The 17,112-nt window shown below is 35.1% G+C and overlaps 1 protein-coding gene across 4 annotated transcripts in view; it reads right to left on the reverse strand.

The window, feature by feature from the left end:
• Positions 1 to 17,112, reverse strand: part of LOC143239226 (blastula protease 10-like) — a 30,097-nt gene continuing 12,985 nt past the window's right edge. For 2 of the 4 annotated variants that reach the window (XM_076480124.1, XM_076480121.1), the window contains exons 6-15: positions 15,713 to 15,845; positions 13,671 to 13,790; positions 11,999 to 12,102; positions 11,421 to 11,566; positions 9,457 to 9,599; positions 7,427 to 7,545; positions 4,177 to 4,295; positions 2,699 to 2,924; positions 2,334 to 2,479; positions 1 to 954 (exon numbers count right to left, since the gene is read on the reverse strand). In XM_076480124.1, the coding sequence (XP_076336239.1) occupies positions 837 to 954; positions 2,334 to 2,479; positions 2,699 to 2,924; positions 4,177 to 4,295; positions 7,427 to 7,545; positions 9,457 to 9,599; positions 11,421 to 11,566; positions 11,999 to 12,102; positions 13,671 to 13,790; positions 15,713 to 15,845 (1,374 nt within the window). In that variant the 3' untranslated portion in view covers positions 1 to 836. The remainder of the gene's footprint in view (positions 955 to 2,333; positions 2,480 to 2,698; positions 2,925 to 4,176; positions 4,296 to 7,426; positions 7,546 to 9,456; positions 9,600 to 11,420; positions 11,567 to 11,998; positions 12,103 to 13,670; positions 13,791 to 15,712; positions 15,846 to 17,112) is intronic. The other 2 variants (XM_076480122.1, XM_076480123.1) reach the window with 2 other exon arrangements.

Genomic DNA, 17,112 nt, shown 5'->3' on the forward strand with positions numbered 1-17,112 from the left:
ATTTAATTGGTTTTACAGCTTAATTAGTTTTATCACATAAGAACCCTTCAGTACTAATTGATACAGTGCTAACGCTTTAGTCCACTACAAAATGTGTAAGCTCTTAAAATAATGTTAATTAGTATATCCACATAAAATTTATTCAGGTGTATAGCATATAAAGTCCTTATTGTTTTAAATTCATGTGTCTCTTCAAATCACAAGATTGAACACAAAAAAGCGTAAATATAATGTGTGTACATACATATATATATATAAATATTTCATTAACCTTGGCTTAACATTTCCCAAGATACAGATAACTCGTGTATAAATGTTTATTATAATAATGAAAGAAAGAAATATTTTACGAAACAAAATAACAACAATTATTATCTTAAATGGAAAATTCTTTTAATATGGAAAAATTTGCAATTTGACTCCAATTAATCGATTGATGTCTTGCATCACACCCTTTCGAGCTTTCGTTTAAATCAGGGTCAAGCAGGGTAATTATCTTATATTCGCCACGTTCAGTATCATAATATAATTCGTGAAATTTATTTTATACATATAACTACGCTATACTATAATATTTTAAATAAACTGAATCAATAACTTCTTTTAATGTTTGTAAGAAGTAAAAAAAAGAAAGAAAGAAGCTTCATATGGTTCATTATAGAACTAAGTGAAAATAATTCTTAATTAAAGATTGGTAGGCTTTTATAATTGTTCAAATTCCATTTCGTTCTGTAGCATATTTACTGTTGAATTAAACAATCGATTTTTGACGTTACTCACGAAAACATTTGTAGTAATTATTCACGCAATATCTCAAAACGTTACAATAAACGAAATTATATTGTGCCAACAGATCCTGTTAATTTACTTAAACTGCCAGGTTTTCCTGAAATAAAAAGGAACAGGTTGTTCTCATCAGATACGATAGTTTCTGGTATATCTGAACCGCAAAACCTGAAGAAAAAAAGGTATAAAAGGAATTTTATAAAAAGATAAATAAAAATAAACATAATATTTAACACTCAGAGATAACGTTTGTAAAGCTCCGTTTACTTATTTGCTGGCTTTACAAAACTGGCCTGAATTAATTTTATTTGGGTTAATTAAGAGAAACAGTTAAGAAATGTCAGAGTAGGTAAACAGAAACGTTCTGCTATCGGGTTATTTATTGTTAGGACCATATTCGATAAACTAGGAAACAAACCGAAAATATCTAAAGATATGTGCCAAGAACTGACAAAAAAACCACACAAAAAACAATAAACAAAACAAATTTAGAAACGTTTTGTAGCACTATCTAATGACTGTAAATTGCATTTTCTGAAATCATTGCGTTAATTTTCGGAATTGAACATTTTGTAACTGCACGTAGTAATTATGTTTTAATAAAAGTTATTTCGTATTTTATCTAATAATATATTATCACTAAACTTATTCTGTTAGTTTCATATACTTTGATGTGCGAAATTATGAACTTTGTTGATATACTTTTCAGCTATAACCTTTAACCTAATTTTAAAAAATGTTTTTACATAAATAGTACACATATTCAAGAAAGTAAAAAGGTTTTTATATATACTTTTTGTAGAGTTACTTATTCAAGAGAAGGCGTTTTCACTTGGTTAAGTTTATTTAATTTTCATAACTTAGTGTTTATTCGAAATATGCATTTGACTGTTTATAGTCTCTTTTTTTTTGCATGTACAAAATGTAAAATAACCTATAAACAGTCGAAACAAATAAGTTAAGACGAATATTAGTATTCACGTTATAAGTCTAAGAAGTTAAAATAATTGTGTATTTATTAATAAGGTAAAAACAGACTGTAACTGTTATAAAGTTTATTCAGTTATTAAAAAGATAAAAACACACTGTATGTTATATTGTTTATTCATAAAATATAAGTACACTGTAAATATTTTACATTGTTTATTAAAAAGATAAAAACACATTGTAACTGGTACATTATTTATTTAGATGTGAAATTGATACACAAAAAGTAAAAATTAATAAATACATTAATAACGTTTATTTAAAATACCCCTAGTATTTGGCCAGAATTTAAATTCTTCCATCACCGGGTAATAATAGATGACGATTGAAATTAACAGTAAGCTACTGTTTCATCTGATTATTGCGTTGAAAACGTATGCTTAACAGTAACTTGAATTGATAGGCCTACCGCAATAAAGTTCCAGTGTCAAGAAATCCATATAAATTCAAACTGCGACAGTGTACAAATACAAAAGTCCAGATTATTGTATCAGAATAAGTGTTATTTATCTTTTAGCATTTTTGTATTTATTTTTAAAATGGTTGGAATAGTAACTTACTTTTCACTCTCTATTACATTAGATAACCCTTTCGTGTTCACCCGTAGCATAACGTCTTCACAATCTGCTGGTTTTTTCTCACTGTGTTTATCATTCGCAATGTCTCTCTTACTCAGACTAACGGAGATCTTCTTGCTAGGTGACGCCTGTGTACAAAAATATTTATGGAAAGTTTTAAAATAACTGCATAGATTTAGTTGTCTACAGCAGTATTAATCTAGATAACAGTTACTATATATCAACACAAAAGTACGTCAAATATGTTTAACAATTCCTGAAATTTCCATTTGTAAGACATAACATAACAGTATTAACTTACAGATGACAAACTTCGATACATTAACACAGAATTAGGCCAACAATACCTGAAACGCCCACATGCACCACATTTCGCCGTCTGTTAGAGGTAAAAGTAATAATTCATACTTTTTATCCAGAGTTAAATTCACCTGACCCCCGCATGGGGGACGTTCTACCAAGGCTTTCATCCGGAATCCAGGATACTGTTCATTTTTGTCTGTATTTACGACGATTCTAAGGAAACCACCTTTCGTCACAAAGTTTTGCTTCTTCAGATCTTCTCCACAGAAACTGAATGAAAATAAATTCTTATTGTTCAAAGCTTCTAATTACCATTCGATTCAATCCAAACAAATATGACTGTTTCGAAAGTCGTTAATGTTACATTATCATTTGATCTATTTCATTGGTTTTACTTAAATTTACACATAAGTAGAGTTAAAAATTATATTTATGGTGTGAAATTTATTAAATTGATTTACAACGGCTGGTCGAGAGACAGCTTAATTCGTTTGGCTAGTTTTATAGTACAAATTATTTCCACTCTGCGTGTCACTCAGAAACAAGGATAGTACTAAGAAATAACACCAGTTGGTTATCCACATGTGGCTAGATTTGTCAAAACACTTAGAGATAGGGACAGTGTTAAAAACCAGCTTCATTTGGCTAACTACTGTGTGGCTAGAGTTATCAATGTCACTCTGTGACAGGAACAATGCTAAGAAACAGCACCATGTGGCTAGAGTGGTGAATATCATTCTGGAACAGGGACAGTGCAAAGAAATAGCAATATTTGACTGCCATCTGTGAAGATGAGTTGTAAATATCACTTAGGGACAGGAACAATGGTAAGAAATAGCATCATTTGACTGCTTATTGTGTAGGGAGGTTCTAAATGTAACTCAGGGGACAGGGACAATGGTAGAAAATAGCATAATTTGATTGCTCACTGTGTAGGGGGTTGTAAATGTCACTCAGGGACAGAGAAAATGGTAGGAAAGAGTATCATTTATCTGCTCACTGTGTAGGTGAATGATAAATGCCATTCAGGGACAGAAACAATGGTAAAAAATAGAATCATTTGGCTACTTGTTCTGTGGCTTGACTCACCAGTGTCATGAGTGACACCTGGTTTACTTTACTCATGTTGCCTCTGTTTTAAGTTTTTCATCATCACTTGACGATGATAAGGACTGTAATTAAATTAATGACTGAAGGTAAATGATTGCAGTTACAATGTGTAGATTTATAAGAGGTCTGAACAGAAGATTTGTGTCTAGTGGACATCGTACAATGCACAGATAACAAGTACTGACATTTCTCCACTCATTCTTAAATATTATGGTGCAAATGTCTGTGAAGTCTAAAAAAAAAAAAAGATCTGCATGTGCCAGCTACCGCCATCTTGGGAATATTAATTAAACGGGTAACATAACAAGCTATAAGCAACTTATCATATTTTTACACATCTTCACCCAAATCTCGTGTGGGCCAATTATGGCCCTACCCATATTTTATTAAATAAAGAAATCCAGTTTCTTACACATGTGTATCTCCTGTAACAAGGGACTCAATTGTTACATTATCCTTTGAGCAATTCAGACTCTTCTCAAAAATGAAATCATAGAAACGCAAACTCAAACGGTCTGTTGAAGAAGGTGCCTGTTTTTGAAAATATATAAATAAAATCAATAAGTAATAAAAAGAAAAACTCTGACAAAGTAATAATAAATATTAAATACGTTAGATAAAAATTTGTTTGTTTGTTTCTTATTAATTCTGCGCAAAGTTAGCCAGTGAAAGACTAGATGGAAGACAACTAGTCGATATCACCCACCGCTGACTCTTGGACTACTCTTTTTACTGACGAACAGCAGCTGATCGTAATGTTATAACCCTTCCCACAGATAAAAGGGCGAGCATATTTGGTGGGAAGAAGATTCGAATCGGTAACCCCCCAGATTACGAGTCAAGCGCCCTAACCACCTGGTTATGGCAGCCTTTAAACAACAACAACGAAATAAATAAAAAACAAAAAAGTTATAGTAAATATAACCGTCCTATGATAATAGATACCTTATGAGAAATATGTCTCCTGGAATAGGTACAAATGCTTTAGTTCCCATAGTGACATAGTGGTATGCCAGCAGACTTACGACGATAGGAACCGAGTTTCGACACCGTGGTGGGCAGAATGCAGATAGCCATTTGTATATCTTTGTGCTCAGCTACAAACAAACAAACAAATAAGCCTTTATGATATGTTTGGGTTTAGTATGGGCTAATGTATAGCACATCATGACTTTGAATTAGAAGGTTCGTGGTTCGAGTCACTTTTCCGCAAATAAGCGCTACACGCTTTGGAAACATTTGTACACTATATGAGTGATGGTCAAATACGAGAGTATTCTAAACGTTAGCGGTGGCTGTTGTTGAATAGCTGCCTTCCCTTTAGTCTTATCACTTCAAATTAGAGATGTCTATGCGTAGATAATTCTTGAGTGCTTTGGTACGAAAATTTTAAAGCCAATACTTAACACTATATGTCTTTGTGACAAATAAACTATTTCGAAATTCTTTGTCCCCAGAGAGGTCAACTTTAACCTTGAGGGTTATTTTACTCTAGAACCCGAGGTTCGATTCCTCACAGAAGACACTGTGCAGATAGCTCACTCTGTAGCTTTTTTTAACGCTTGAGTTTCATATCAAGCATTCTCAATGGTGATACTACTTAGCATTTTATGCAAAAAAAGTACCGTTATATACCAATTACAATCGTTTAATGTGTAGACATTGCATTTATAAAAACAAATATGTATGCTACATCACAACCGTATATTTTAGTGAATGTTGTCCTTCAGCGCTACTCGGACGTGATTAGCCTGACTGTGGATCAAAGGGTCTATGGTTCTCGTCCCATTGATGCAAGAAAAATCTCCCTGAGCATTTTAGGTTCATGGGTGCGTTACAAGAGTTACAATTTACTATAAGATTATTCAAGAATTGATGGTAGGTGCTGTTGACTAGCTACTTCCCTTTCAGTTTATCAATTCAAAATTAGGGCTACTCTTAGTTTGTTTTGAATTTTGCGCAAAGCTACACGAAGGCTATATGCGTTAGCCATCCATAATTTAGCAGTGTAAGTAGAGGGAAGTCATCACAATCCACCACCAACTCTTGGGCTATTCTTTTGCTAACGAATAGTCACGTCATAACGCCCCCACGGCTGAAAGGGCGAGCATGTTTGGTTTGACAGGGAATCGAACCCGCGACCCTCGGATTACGAGTCGAGTGCCTTAACCACCTGACCATGTCTCAAAATTAGGGATAATTAGCTTTGGATAAATATAATCTTATTGTTTAAGTATTGGGATATCTTGTTAAATGTATGGTTTTATTTATAAACTCTTCAAAAAAAGAAACGCAAAAGGCAAAATTTGAGACATATTGTTAACAAGTTTATTACAGGTAGTTCTGTATGACTTGTGTTAAACTTTGCACATTCACTGCTGAACATCCAAAGTCTGCAAAGGCGACGTCCACGCTCACTAGGTGAAGTTTAACGTCACTCAACGTCAATAACGAGTATGCCCCCCGTGAGCATCAATAACTGCTTGGCATCTCCTGCCCATGGAAGCGATGAGATGACGAATCACATCCTGTGGAATGGCTGTCCACTCAACCTGCAAAGCTGCTGCAAGCTGAGGTAGAGTCTGCGGTTGAGGTTGTCGCCGTCGCAGACGTCTGTCCAACTCGTCCCAAAGATGTTCGATAAGGTTTAAATCTGGTGATCTGGAGGGCCAGGGAAGAACGTTGATGTTGTGGTGTCTCAAGAAGACAGTGGTGAGTCGGGCTGTGTGAGGAGGGGCGTTGTCATGTTGAAAAACGTCATTGACGTTCACCATGATGGGTTGCACAAGGGGCCTAAGAATCTCGTCGACGGTTGCGTACGGTCTGATCGGAAATCCTACGCAGCCCTGGTATGGTTGAGGCAGTAGACATCGCAGTGGTGGTCCTATCCCGAAGGTGACGTAACCGAATGTAGCGATCTTGTGCGGGCGTGGTCACACGAGGTCTGCCAGATCGTGGACGGTCACAAGTTGATCCATGTTGTTGGTGACGATTCCATAGCCTTGTGATGGTGCTTGGGTGAACATTCACAGCTCTGGCAACATCTGATCGAGATTTGTCTGCTTCCAAGCGACCAATGGCTTTGTTGCGTTGTGCTTCAGTCAGTCTTGGCGTAACTGTATTGCGTGTCGGTGGCTTAACACTGAGCTATGGAAACCGAGAATCCGTCACTTTTATAGGGATTTTGCACATGTTGCACTTGCAGAACATGCAGATCTCTCAAACAAATTTATTGGACACGAATGCGTTTTGGCGAAAAATCCGATGTTTTCCTCCGTTTTCAAAGTGCACAACTTTTATTGTCATTTTGGTCTGACAATCAGTGCCTCAACACGTGTAACATCACATACTCTGAGCTTGTAACGTTATTACATGTATTTCTCTTTAAAATAACAAAAATATCCCTTTAGCGTTTCTTTTTTTGAAGAGTATAATTAAATGGTAAGAATAAATTGCTCTCATTAATTTGATGTCAATGTATAAAATAAACTATTAATTGATTATTATTAGTTATATTTATTGTCTTCATTTTTAAACAAACTAAAACACTTATAATTATTAGTGGGTACTGATGACAGCATCTCAATATCACATTTATTTTATTACACGAAAATGTTTTAATGGTTGAGTTTCTTTGGAGGAACTTAAAAGATGACGCTCACCCAGAATGTGTATTCACATTTTGTCTCTGGTTTATAGTTGTCAGGATACTTAGGAGTAGTCACGTGATAGCTGACGTCGTATTTCATTTTAAAACTGCTTCCGCAACTTTTGCCGATGTCTGAAACAGACACAATAAGAAGATACTAGCGTATTACGACTTCAGATAGTACACTATATCACACTATATTTTGTTCTAAATAAAAATGTCGGTCAGCGGTGAATGTACGGATTTGTATTTCTGAAGTCTGGGGGTTCGATTTCCCGAGAGAGAGAGAGAGTACAAACAACTTTTGCGTAGCTTTGTGCATAATACCAAACAAGAGCAGTACCAAACGTTCGAAAATTTACCCAAAATTAATCAAGAGTGAATGTGGAAACTGTTGGTGAAATTTAATAATTTTCATCAGACAAGGTGATCCACAAGGAGGACTAAGTACCATCAAGCATTGAAACCTACTGGTTGATTAAAAGAAACTATGTGTAAGCTGATGTGTTATACACTAAAGCTTGTTTATTGTAGATTGAAAGACTACACTAACTGCTTCCAGTCGATTCATAGAAGCAGTTGAACCTTGATTTGGGATTAATTTCATGTTTTAACGTAAATGAGATTCGGTGTGACAACTTTTTATGGACTACTAGATCCACTACCACCTCCATGATCACTTGAACACTTATAATCCTATCATCTAGGGTTAAGAGCAATCCACATGCATTCAGTGGTAAGCTCTTTCATAACCTAAAGATGACTGTGTGGTTAGGGTTAACCACAAGTATCATTATCAGGTTTTTTTGGTGTTTTGTTTTCAGAGCCTACTTCTCACCGATGCACATCATTAATTTATATTAGTTAACAAGATGTAACTCACTTTGCAAGAGAGGGGTATTCAACAGGACAATCTATTCAAGCAAGAAAGGCTATTGTCACATTTAACCAATTCCAGATCTCACACGTATGGATTTATGATAACCGGTTTATCTGAAAGTGTGGATGTACACTCATCCATAGATTTCTGTTGAGCCTACGAACGTTATTCAGAGTCACATTCTCTCCATTCACAGTGGTCAGTTGTGTGTAGGTATGTACCGTGTGTTTTTACATCAAGAAAATGTAAATTTTATTAATACTACAAAATGAGTTAGTCGAGTTCAGCATATTGTTAAATATAAGATAGCTCTTTTTCTCTATCTTTAAAAATCAAATATAGCAAAAAATATTGATCTATACAAAACTTTCATTGATCAATCAAATCTAATTCACATAATCATACTCCATAAATGCCTATAGTCACCAACATACACGTGTTTTAAGACAATCTGCCAAGATAAAAACTGATCATAATAAATGAAACATCACACGAGTGCTAACCTAATTCTCACCTTGACCATGGTGCTCAATCCACAGATCCTGCCTTCTTCCAATTATGGATGAAATTAAGCAATGAAAACTTATGTTACATGAGCACTTAAGCCATAGATCCTGTCTCTTCCAACTTATTATGAATAAGAATAAGCAAGGCAATTGGGTTACACGAGTAATTACGCCATAGATCCAGTCTCTTCCAACTTATTATGGATGAGATTAAGGAAGGCCATCGGACTACATTGTTACTTAAGCCACAGGCCCTGTTTTCTCAAAATTATGAATAAAATTATGCAAGGCCATTGAAACCACATGTACCTTAAACAACTCCTCAAATATGAGATAGAACTACCATGTATTATATTTATTGCTGTCTGCGGATTTATAACGCTGATAATCGCCATTGTGTAGCTTTGTGCTGAACAACAAACAAATATACACATAGCGTAAGTGACATCCCCGAGTGTATACATACCTAATTCCATCAACTAATACGAGTTATACGCATGTAGAATGCATGAAGTGGCTTTGAAATGACATTACTATTATGCAGAGACTTGCCTAATAAGTACAAGTACAAGGCTTCTTATCAACGACTATTTATAAACCAGTCATAAGTTATTTCTTCAGTTAATTTATACTTGAATGTTCAGTAATCCATCCCACCTGCATTGAATCTTTGAGCCGGTAAGAATTCGACATTGAACTGAAATCCCTTCCTGTACGGAGACATGGCGTGATACTCTAGAACCAGGTCTCTGTCAGAAGAGGTAAATATCTCTCCTTTCTTGATTTCTTCGCCACAGTATCTGAAATGGATGCACGGAAATGCTGACAAGGGTCGCTATATTAATATATGTTTCTCTCCTAAGACTCGAAGCTACTAATTGTGTACTTGACTTTTTTCGCTTTCAGACCAATTAATATTTGATGTTATAGTTGTGTTAAAAGATCTGATGTTTGGTACAATTAAATCAGAATAGTTTTACAATAAGAAAATAGACACATAAAATAGAAAGAAATTTCGTCTTTTGTTTTTAAGCACAGATCTATACTGTGCTGTTCCAACCATGGGTATCGAAACTTGGTTTTGAGCGTTATAAGTCTTCAGATTTACTGCTGGGCCACTAGGAAACAAAAAACAATGGAACTAAGTGGAACCAGTGACGTACGTTTCCATCTCGACAATCCAAGTGTTAGCTCTTTAAAAAACTCACCACTAAAGATTTATCTTATAATAAAAACATTGGCTGAAGTTAATATGACATTTATTGAATAACTTTTTTTTTAAACTTAGGAAAAGAACAAAAAAGGGCTCCCCAGTGGCGCAGCGGTAAGTCTTCGGATTTACAACTCTAAAATCAGGGGCTCAGTTCTTCTCGGTGAACACAGTAGACAGTTCGATGTGGCTTTGCTATAAAAACTACACACAAACGCATTTAGTATGAAGGCTTATAACTTTAAAAAACCGGATTTTGATACATCTGGCCTTGGAAGGCCAGTGGTTAAGGCAGGCACTCGACTTGTAATCTGAGGGTCGCGGATTTGAATCCCTGTCACACCAAACATGCTTGCTCTTTCAGCCGTGGGGGCGTTATAATGTGATAATCAATCCCACTATTCGTTGGTAAAAGAGTAGCCCAACAGTTGGCGGTGAGTGGTGATGATTAGCTGCCTTCCTTCTAATCTTACACTGCTAAAATTAGGGATAGCTAGCGCAGATAGCCCTCGTGTAGCTTTGCGCGAAATTAAAAACAAACCAAACCAAGATCACATTGAATACTCAATATAATTTATATTTGCTACAAGTGTGGCACATAATGGTATTTATGAAGTTAGGCACATGTTTCGTATTTGGCATTTTCGACATATGAAGGACACGGCCAAGTCAGAGACCCAAGGCCCACCACCCTCCCACGGACTGAGCATGCACTCTTAAGCAGATCGAGGAGTAACCAATCAGTGTACTTAAGAAGGTTTGATGTAGTATCTGGAGTAACCAATCAGTGTACTTAAGAAGGTTTGATGTAGTATCTGGAGTAACCAATCAGTGTACTTAAGAAGGTTTGATGTAGTATCTGGCAGTAAACTGCTGCTAATTTTGTAAAGATTTAGTTTAATTTCTATGAAATCTGGCAGTACTTTGTACGAATTGACAAACAAAACAACTTATGTTAAGTAAGTTTTATCAGGGACTTAGGAATCACAAAGGCGAGTCAGGCCGTAGTCTGACCACTTTTTCGTGTGATGTACATCTACACTTTATGTATTAAGACTTGCTTTCTCTAATTCAGTACATTACGTTATGGATGTCTAGTGAAAATGGCTCAAGAGTCAATCTTGTAATATTAAATTTTCAATATTTTTCTGGGGGGGGGGCATCATGCCCATAGACCCTCCCGAGAAACGGTGGTGTTCTTTTTACACATTGTTTAGATGTGGCTGTGTCGTGGCCATTTGAAAACTGCTTCTTTCGACAACAATAATTAGCGATTACTAGAACTAAGTTCTCTAAATTGTGATATTAAAGGTAACCGTTGTGGCATGAATTAGAAAGAAAGAACAGACGAGCCGTAAAACAATTTAGTTCTATGTTTATCTACCTGCCTATTATGAAAAACGTTTCTTACATTGTTCCCATGTACAGATTATCAGTTCGGATATCTAGCTTATCCCAGATACACTTTTTGTGCATCATGGTGTTTCCAGTTCCCACGTATCTGTTCTCAAGTTCGAACGCTTTAGTGACAAGCCTGACTCTTTTTCCGTAGGGTGCCTGTTGTGAGAGAATATACATTATTGGTCTATACTGACTGGAAACTTTTCTCAGACATTTAACAATGTTATATCAAAAAAAGTAATTTTAAAACTAGACCGAGTGGTTACCAGACGACATATACTTTTTCATAAATCCGATTAGGTGTCCTGAGCTATTGTAAAAGCAGTTGCAGTGTAGTTAACCTAGTTCAAACACACCCTACTGTTCAGTTCCCGCGAGAAAAAACACAATATTTAACTGACAGATGAACACAATATTTATCTGACAGATGAACGAATTTTTATAGTGGAAGTGGACTTCAGCCTTTTGATTTATTTCGTTCTTTCTCGAATATTAGGTTCATTATCTGTTTCGTTGATGAAAGTTATTTTAATATTACAAGTTAAGACGAATATTAATGTGTGTAGTATATTATTCCTCATACAATACCTGTATCCACCAAATGCACGTAATGTCTGTTTTCTGTTGATCGGGAAACCCTGGTGACGAGATTATCCGTTCAGACCTCACCATTTCACCGCAGACATTGGGAGCTGGAAATAACAGTTTTAATAAAATTTAACAAAACTTTGCAATACACAAATACATAGTCTTTTGAGAGGGTCAGCGGTAAGTTTACAGACTTAAAGACACGCGAATCTGAGATTCGATTCTTCGCGGTAGAAACAGCGGCCCTGCTCTAAAGCAAACAAACAAAGCGAATTATAAATACGCATGAATTTAATTTCACTTACTTGTCTCCCGGTGTGTCAGCGGTAAGCTTATGGACTTACATCGCTAAAATTCGAGGTTTGATTCCCCAAGATAGAGACAACAGATAGCTCAATGTGGCTTTGTTCAAAAACAAACAAATTATACACCTATACATTACTGCAGGTTTACTTTCATAGGCGTCTACAGGAAGTCGCAAGAGGGAACATTTGCACCCCCTTACATTTCAGAAAAACATTGTTCGTATTATTATTTAAACTTAACATCATGTTTAAACTAAATATTTTAGTAATTTTTATCAAAATTGTAAAATATGAGTTTGCGTTTAAGCACGCACAACACTGTAAAAGATGATCCCCTACTTATATGTTTTGCCCCCTTACCGAAAAATATTTCTGTAGGTGTCCACGTTTACTTTAACAGCTGGAATCGCTGCACACAATAACACTTTATTTAAATGTTTACTTTATTTTACGAGGTTAAGTAAGCTCAAAGTTGTCCTCTCTCCCCCACACCTATTGTCTTCGAGAATGTACAATAATGGACCAAATTATGTTTAAAGTGATTTTGATACCTTCGAAGGTGTAAAATAATGGATCAAGGTTTGCTTAAAGTGACTTTGATATCTTCTAAGGTGTAAATAATGAACCAAATTTTGCTTACAGTGATTCCGATATCTTTAAGGGTGTAAAATAATGGACCAAATTTTGCTTACAGTGACTTTGATATCTTCTAGGGTGTAAAATAATGGACCAAAGTTTGCTTAAAAGTGAGTTTGATATCTTCTAGGGTGTAAAATAATGGACCAAATTTTGCTTACTGTGATTTCTTTATCATCTAGGATGTAAAATAATACCAGATTTAATTACAGTGATTTCGATATCTTTGAGAGTGTAAAATAATGGACCAAATTTTGCTTACTGTGATTTCGTTATCTTCTAGGATGTAAAATAATACCAAATTTTACTTACAGTGATTCCGATATCTTTGAGGGTGTAAAATAATGTACCAAATTTTGCTTGTAGTGATATCGATATTTTTCGTTTCCATTCCGTTTTGAGTTTTAAATCAAAATGACTTGTTTGTAGAGTAATTATTTTAAGTGTATAATTAAGAGTAATTATTGTGACAATCTACATGTAAGCAATACATTCTTACAAAGAAACGGAAACGTTTCTTACCTTTTTGGGATTTTTCATTTTCGTTCGAGAGTTAGTTTCAGTTCCATTCATGTAATGCATTTTTGTTTCCATATCCATATTTCTATTAATTTTCGCTAACTAAATTTTAATTTTTTTCTTTATTTCGTTTTCTTTAACGTAAATATCACTGCCTTCTACAATGTATATATATATATATATATATCATGCACATTATGAATTTAACTTACGATAGTAATCTCGGAATTTATTTTCACACTGACGCCCTCTAGTGCCTGGAGGACACTTACAAGCACAATCAGATCCAATATAGCCACCATGGTAGCAAGTCAAGCTGTTACTACAGTGACCTATATAGTTAGTAAAATCAGAAAGCTAGTTTTAATAAGTTAGTTACGTGGAATGTTTCCATAAAACAAACTTGAAAACAAAAATTGTATTTAACTTTAATTGCTAAGGCTCGCTTCTGCGACTTTAGAACTGCCTTTCAATCTTGGTAAACAGATAAATAACCAATTGTTTTTCTTAGTTATATTCAATATAAAAAATAATATTAAAAGGTGTAAGCAATACTATATTCATTGTGACAAACATTTAAGACTTTAAACAAGGAGTTCTGATTTTAATTGTTTTTAGTACTAGAAGCATTTCACGCATAATTTTTCATGGTGAAGTCAAACTTGATATTTGCGAACTATTGTCTTATTGCTTAGGAATGTCTGAAAAATTCAGTCGCAATATTGGTGGCATTGTTTTAAAACTTGCAGAACATAACTAACATATTCAGTTACTATGAAAACGAAACGTGTGTATGTAGTTGAAGGGTTTTATTATAATGACAGTAACAATGTTTCGAAATGTACAGTGTGTAAGTGAAGGATTTGGTTATGATGACAGTAACCATGTTTTGAAAAGTGACGTAAATGAAGTTCAATTATTATTACACTGACAACTTTCTGAAACGTTCAGAATGTAACAGAAATATTTAACTACTATAATTACAGCGACAACTTTCCGAAACATTCATAATGTAACGTAAAGATTAAACTACTATAATTACAGTGACAACTTTCCAAGACGTTCAGAATGTAACAAAAAGATTAAACTACTATAATAACAGACAATTTTCCGAATCGTTCAGAATGAAATAGAAGGATTCAGCCAGGACAATGGTAAAAATTTTCCAAAACGTTCAAAATCTAACAGAAGGATTCAGCTCCGATGACAGTAACAACTTTTTTAGGCATATATTTTGTTTTAGCTTATGACGGATATGTTTTTATGAAATTAGGTTATTGCCATGAGAATAGTTTGTACACTCTGCGAGGTAAGCAAAACACAATAAATTATATCAAAGATATTTTAACCCACTGCCTCAACATAATTCTGTTGAAAAGGAATAGTTTAAACTGATATTTATCAATACTGGTTAATTAGTTCGATGTTAAACGAGACCCAAACAATACATTTGCAGACATTTAAACTCCCTTTCATAATTTGTGTTTTTTGTTTCTTAATTTCGTGACAAACTACGAGAGGGCTGTCTTCTCTAGTCGTTCCAACTCTATCAAGGATATACCAGAATGAGACAATTAGCCAATACCACCTACCGCCAACTGTTAGGTTACTATTTTTTACCAACAACTAGTGGGATTGGTCGTTACTTTATAACACCCCAACAAGTGAAAGCGTGAGCGTGTTCAGTGACGGGGATTCGAGTTCACGACTCTCAGATTGAGAGTCGAGTATCCTAACCACCTGGCCTATCGGTTTTCACGTAGATGTTCATGAAAAGAGTATTGACTAAATAAACGCAGATTTATATATTGAACAAAATCAACATTTTCATCTATTTTAAAAATCTCTTTAATAAACAATGTTATTGAAACTTCGTTACTGAGAAATGAAATACTTTTTGTAATAATATTGATATCAAGATGGATAAACGTAACGTAAAGGAGTTGAATACGAGTAAGGTCGCATTTTCCTGCGTTATGTTATGTAGAGCATAACGTTAGAAAGTGATGCATCTGTAAGTAAGATCTCACTAAATGTTGCTTTGCTTATATCCAAGGAATAGTTAATACTGTGACATTAAAAGCTGCTTTGCTTGTGTCCAAGGAATAGTTACTACTGTGACATTAAAAGCTGCTTTGCTTATGTCCAAGGAATAGTTACTACTGTGACATTAAAAGTTGCTTTGCTTATGTCCAAGGAATAGTTACTACTGTGACATTAAAAGCTGCTTTGCTTATGTTCAAGGAATACTTACTGCCACATTTGTACATCAGGTTTGCTAACTTTATGTCGCGGAAACTGAGACCACTCTTCTCTGTAATCAAATAAGCATCAAGTGGATTTTTGGGCATCAGGGTCCGAACTTCAAATGGATCAATACTGTATCCCTATAAGTAGAGAACGAATAATAATGCTATATCAATTAGGCTCAAAGTTTCTTACAGTTATAACTAGAAACGTAAGAAAGTTGCAATTAAATAGCATTAATCTAAAAGTATAACTTGCTTTGATTGGAAGTTATCTCAATATAACTTGTTAAGCCTTGTATTCTCGTCATAATGTGTGTAATTTTATGTGTATCTACAGTCATGTGAAAAGTTAGGGCACCCTATGAAAGCCTGTGCATTTTTGTAACATTTTTAGATATATAGGTATTTAATCTCAATTTTAACAATACTGGGAGATTATAGGAATATACCTAAACAATTTAAACTGAACAAAAGACTTTTCAAGATCTTCTGTAAATGTAATTCTACAAAAATGCATATTCTAACTGAGGAAAATTTTAGGACACCCCCACATTTATTCCCACCTAAAGTGGTTCAACTCACACACATGTGTATCACACCAGATGCACATGATTAGAAGATCGTTACTCAGCATTTTGAATGAGGCTTGCCCTATTTAAACCTCAGACATTTAGTTTGGTGTGCTCCTGACTTTTGAAGTGATAGTGAGCACCATGGTGAGAGCAAAATAGCTGTCTGAGACCTTCAGAAAGAAAATTGTAACAGCTTATGAGTCTGATAAGGGATTTAAACAGATCCCAAAATATTTTGAAATCAGCCATTTCACTGTCCGGAAAATAGTCAACAATTGGAGGGCTTTCAAAACAACTGCCAACATGCCCATGTCTGGTCGTCCAAGCAAGTTGACCCCGAGAGCAGACCGCAAGCTGCTAAAAGAGGTCTCCAAACACCCTAACATGTCATCACGGGACCTACAGCAGACTTTGGCTACTGTTGATGTGAAAGTGCATGCCTCTACAATCAGAAAGAGACTGCACAAGTTTAACTTGCATGGGATGTGTGCAAGGAGGAAACCTTTGCTCTCTAAGAGAAACATCAAGGCCGGACTGAAATTTGCCAGAGAGAATGTAGACAAAGACCAGGACTTCTGGAATAATGTTCTTTGGACAGATGAGTCCAAAATTGAATTATTTAGACACCAAAACAGAGGACATGTTTGGCATAAACCAAATACAGCATTCCAGGAAAAGAACCTCATACCAACTGTGAAGCATGGAGGTGGAAGTGTCATGGTTTGGGGCTGCTTTGCTGCAGCAGGACCTGGACAGCTCACAATCATAGAATCCACCATGAATTCTACTGTGTATCAGAGGGTGCTTGAGGATCATGGGAGACCATCTGTACG

This window comes from Tachypleus tridentatus, chromosome 13 (assembly GCF_004210375.1).
Source record: "Tachypleus tridentatus isolate NWPU-2018 chromosome 13, ASM421037v1, whole genome shotgun sequence".
In the NCBI taxonomy this organism is placed as follows: Eukaryota; Metazoa; Arthropoda; class Merostomata; order Xiphosura; family Limulidae; genus Tachypleus; species Tachypleus tridentatus.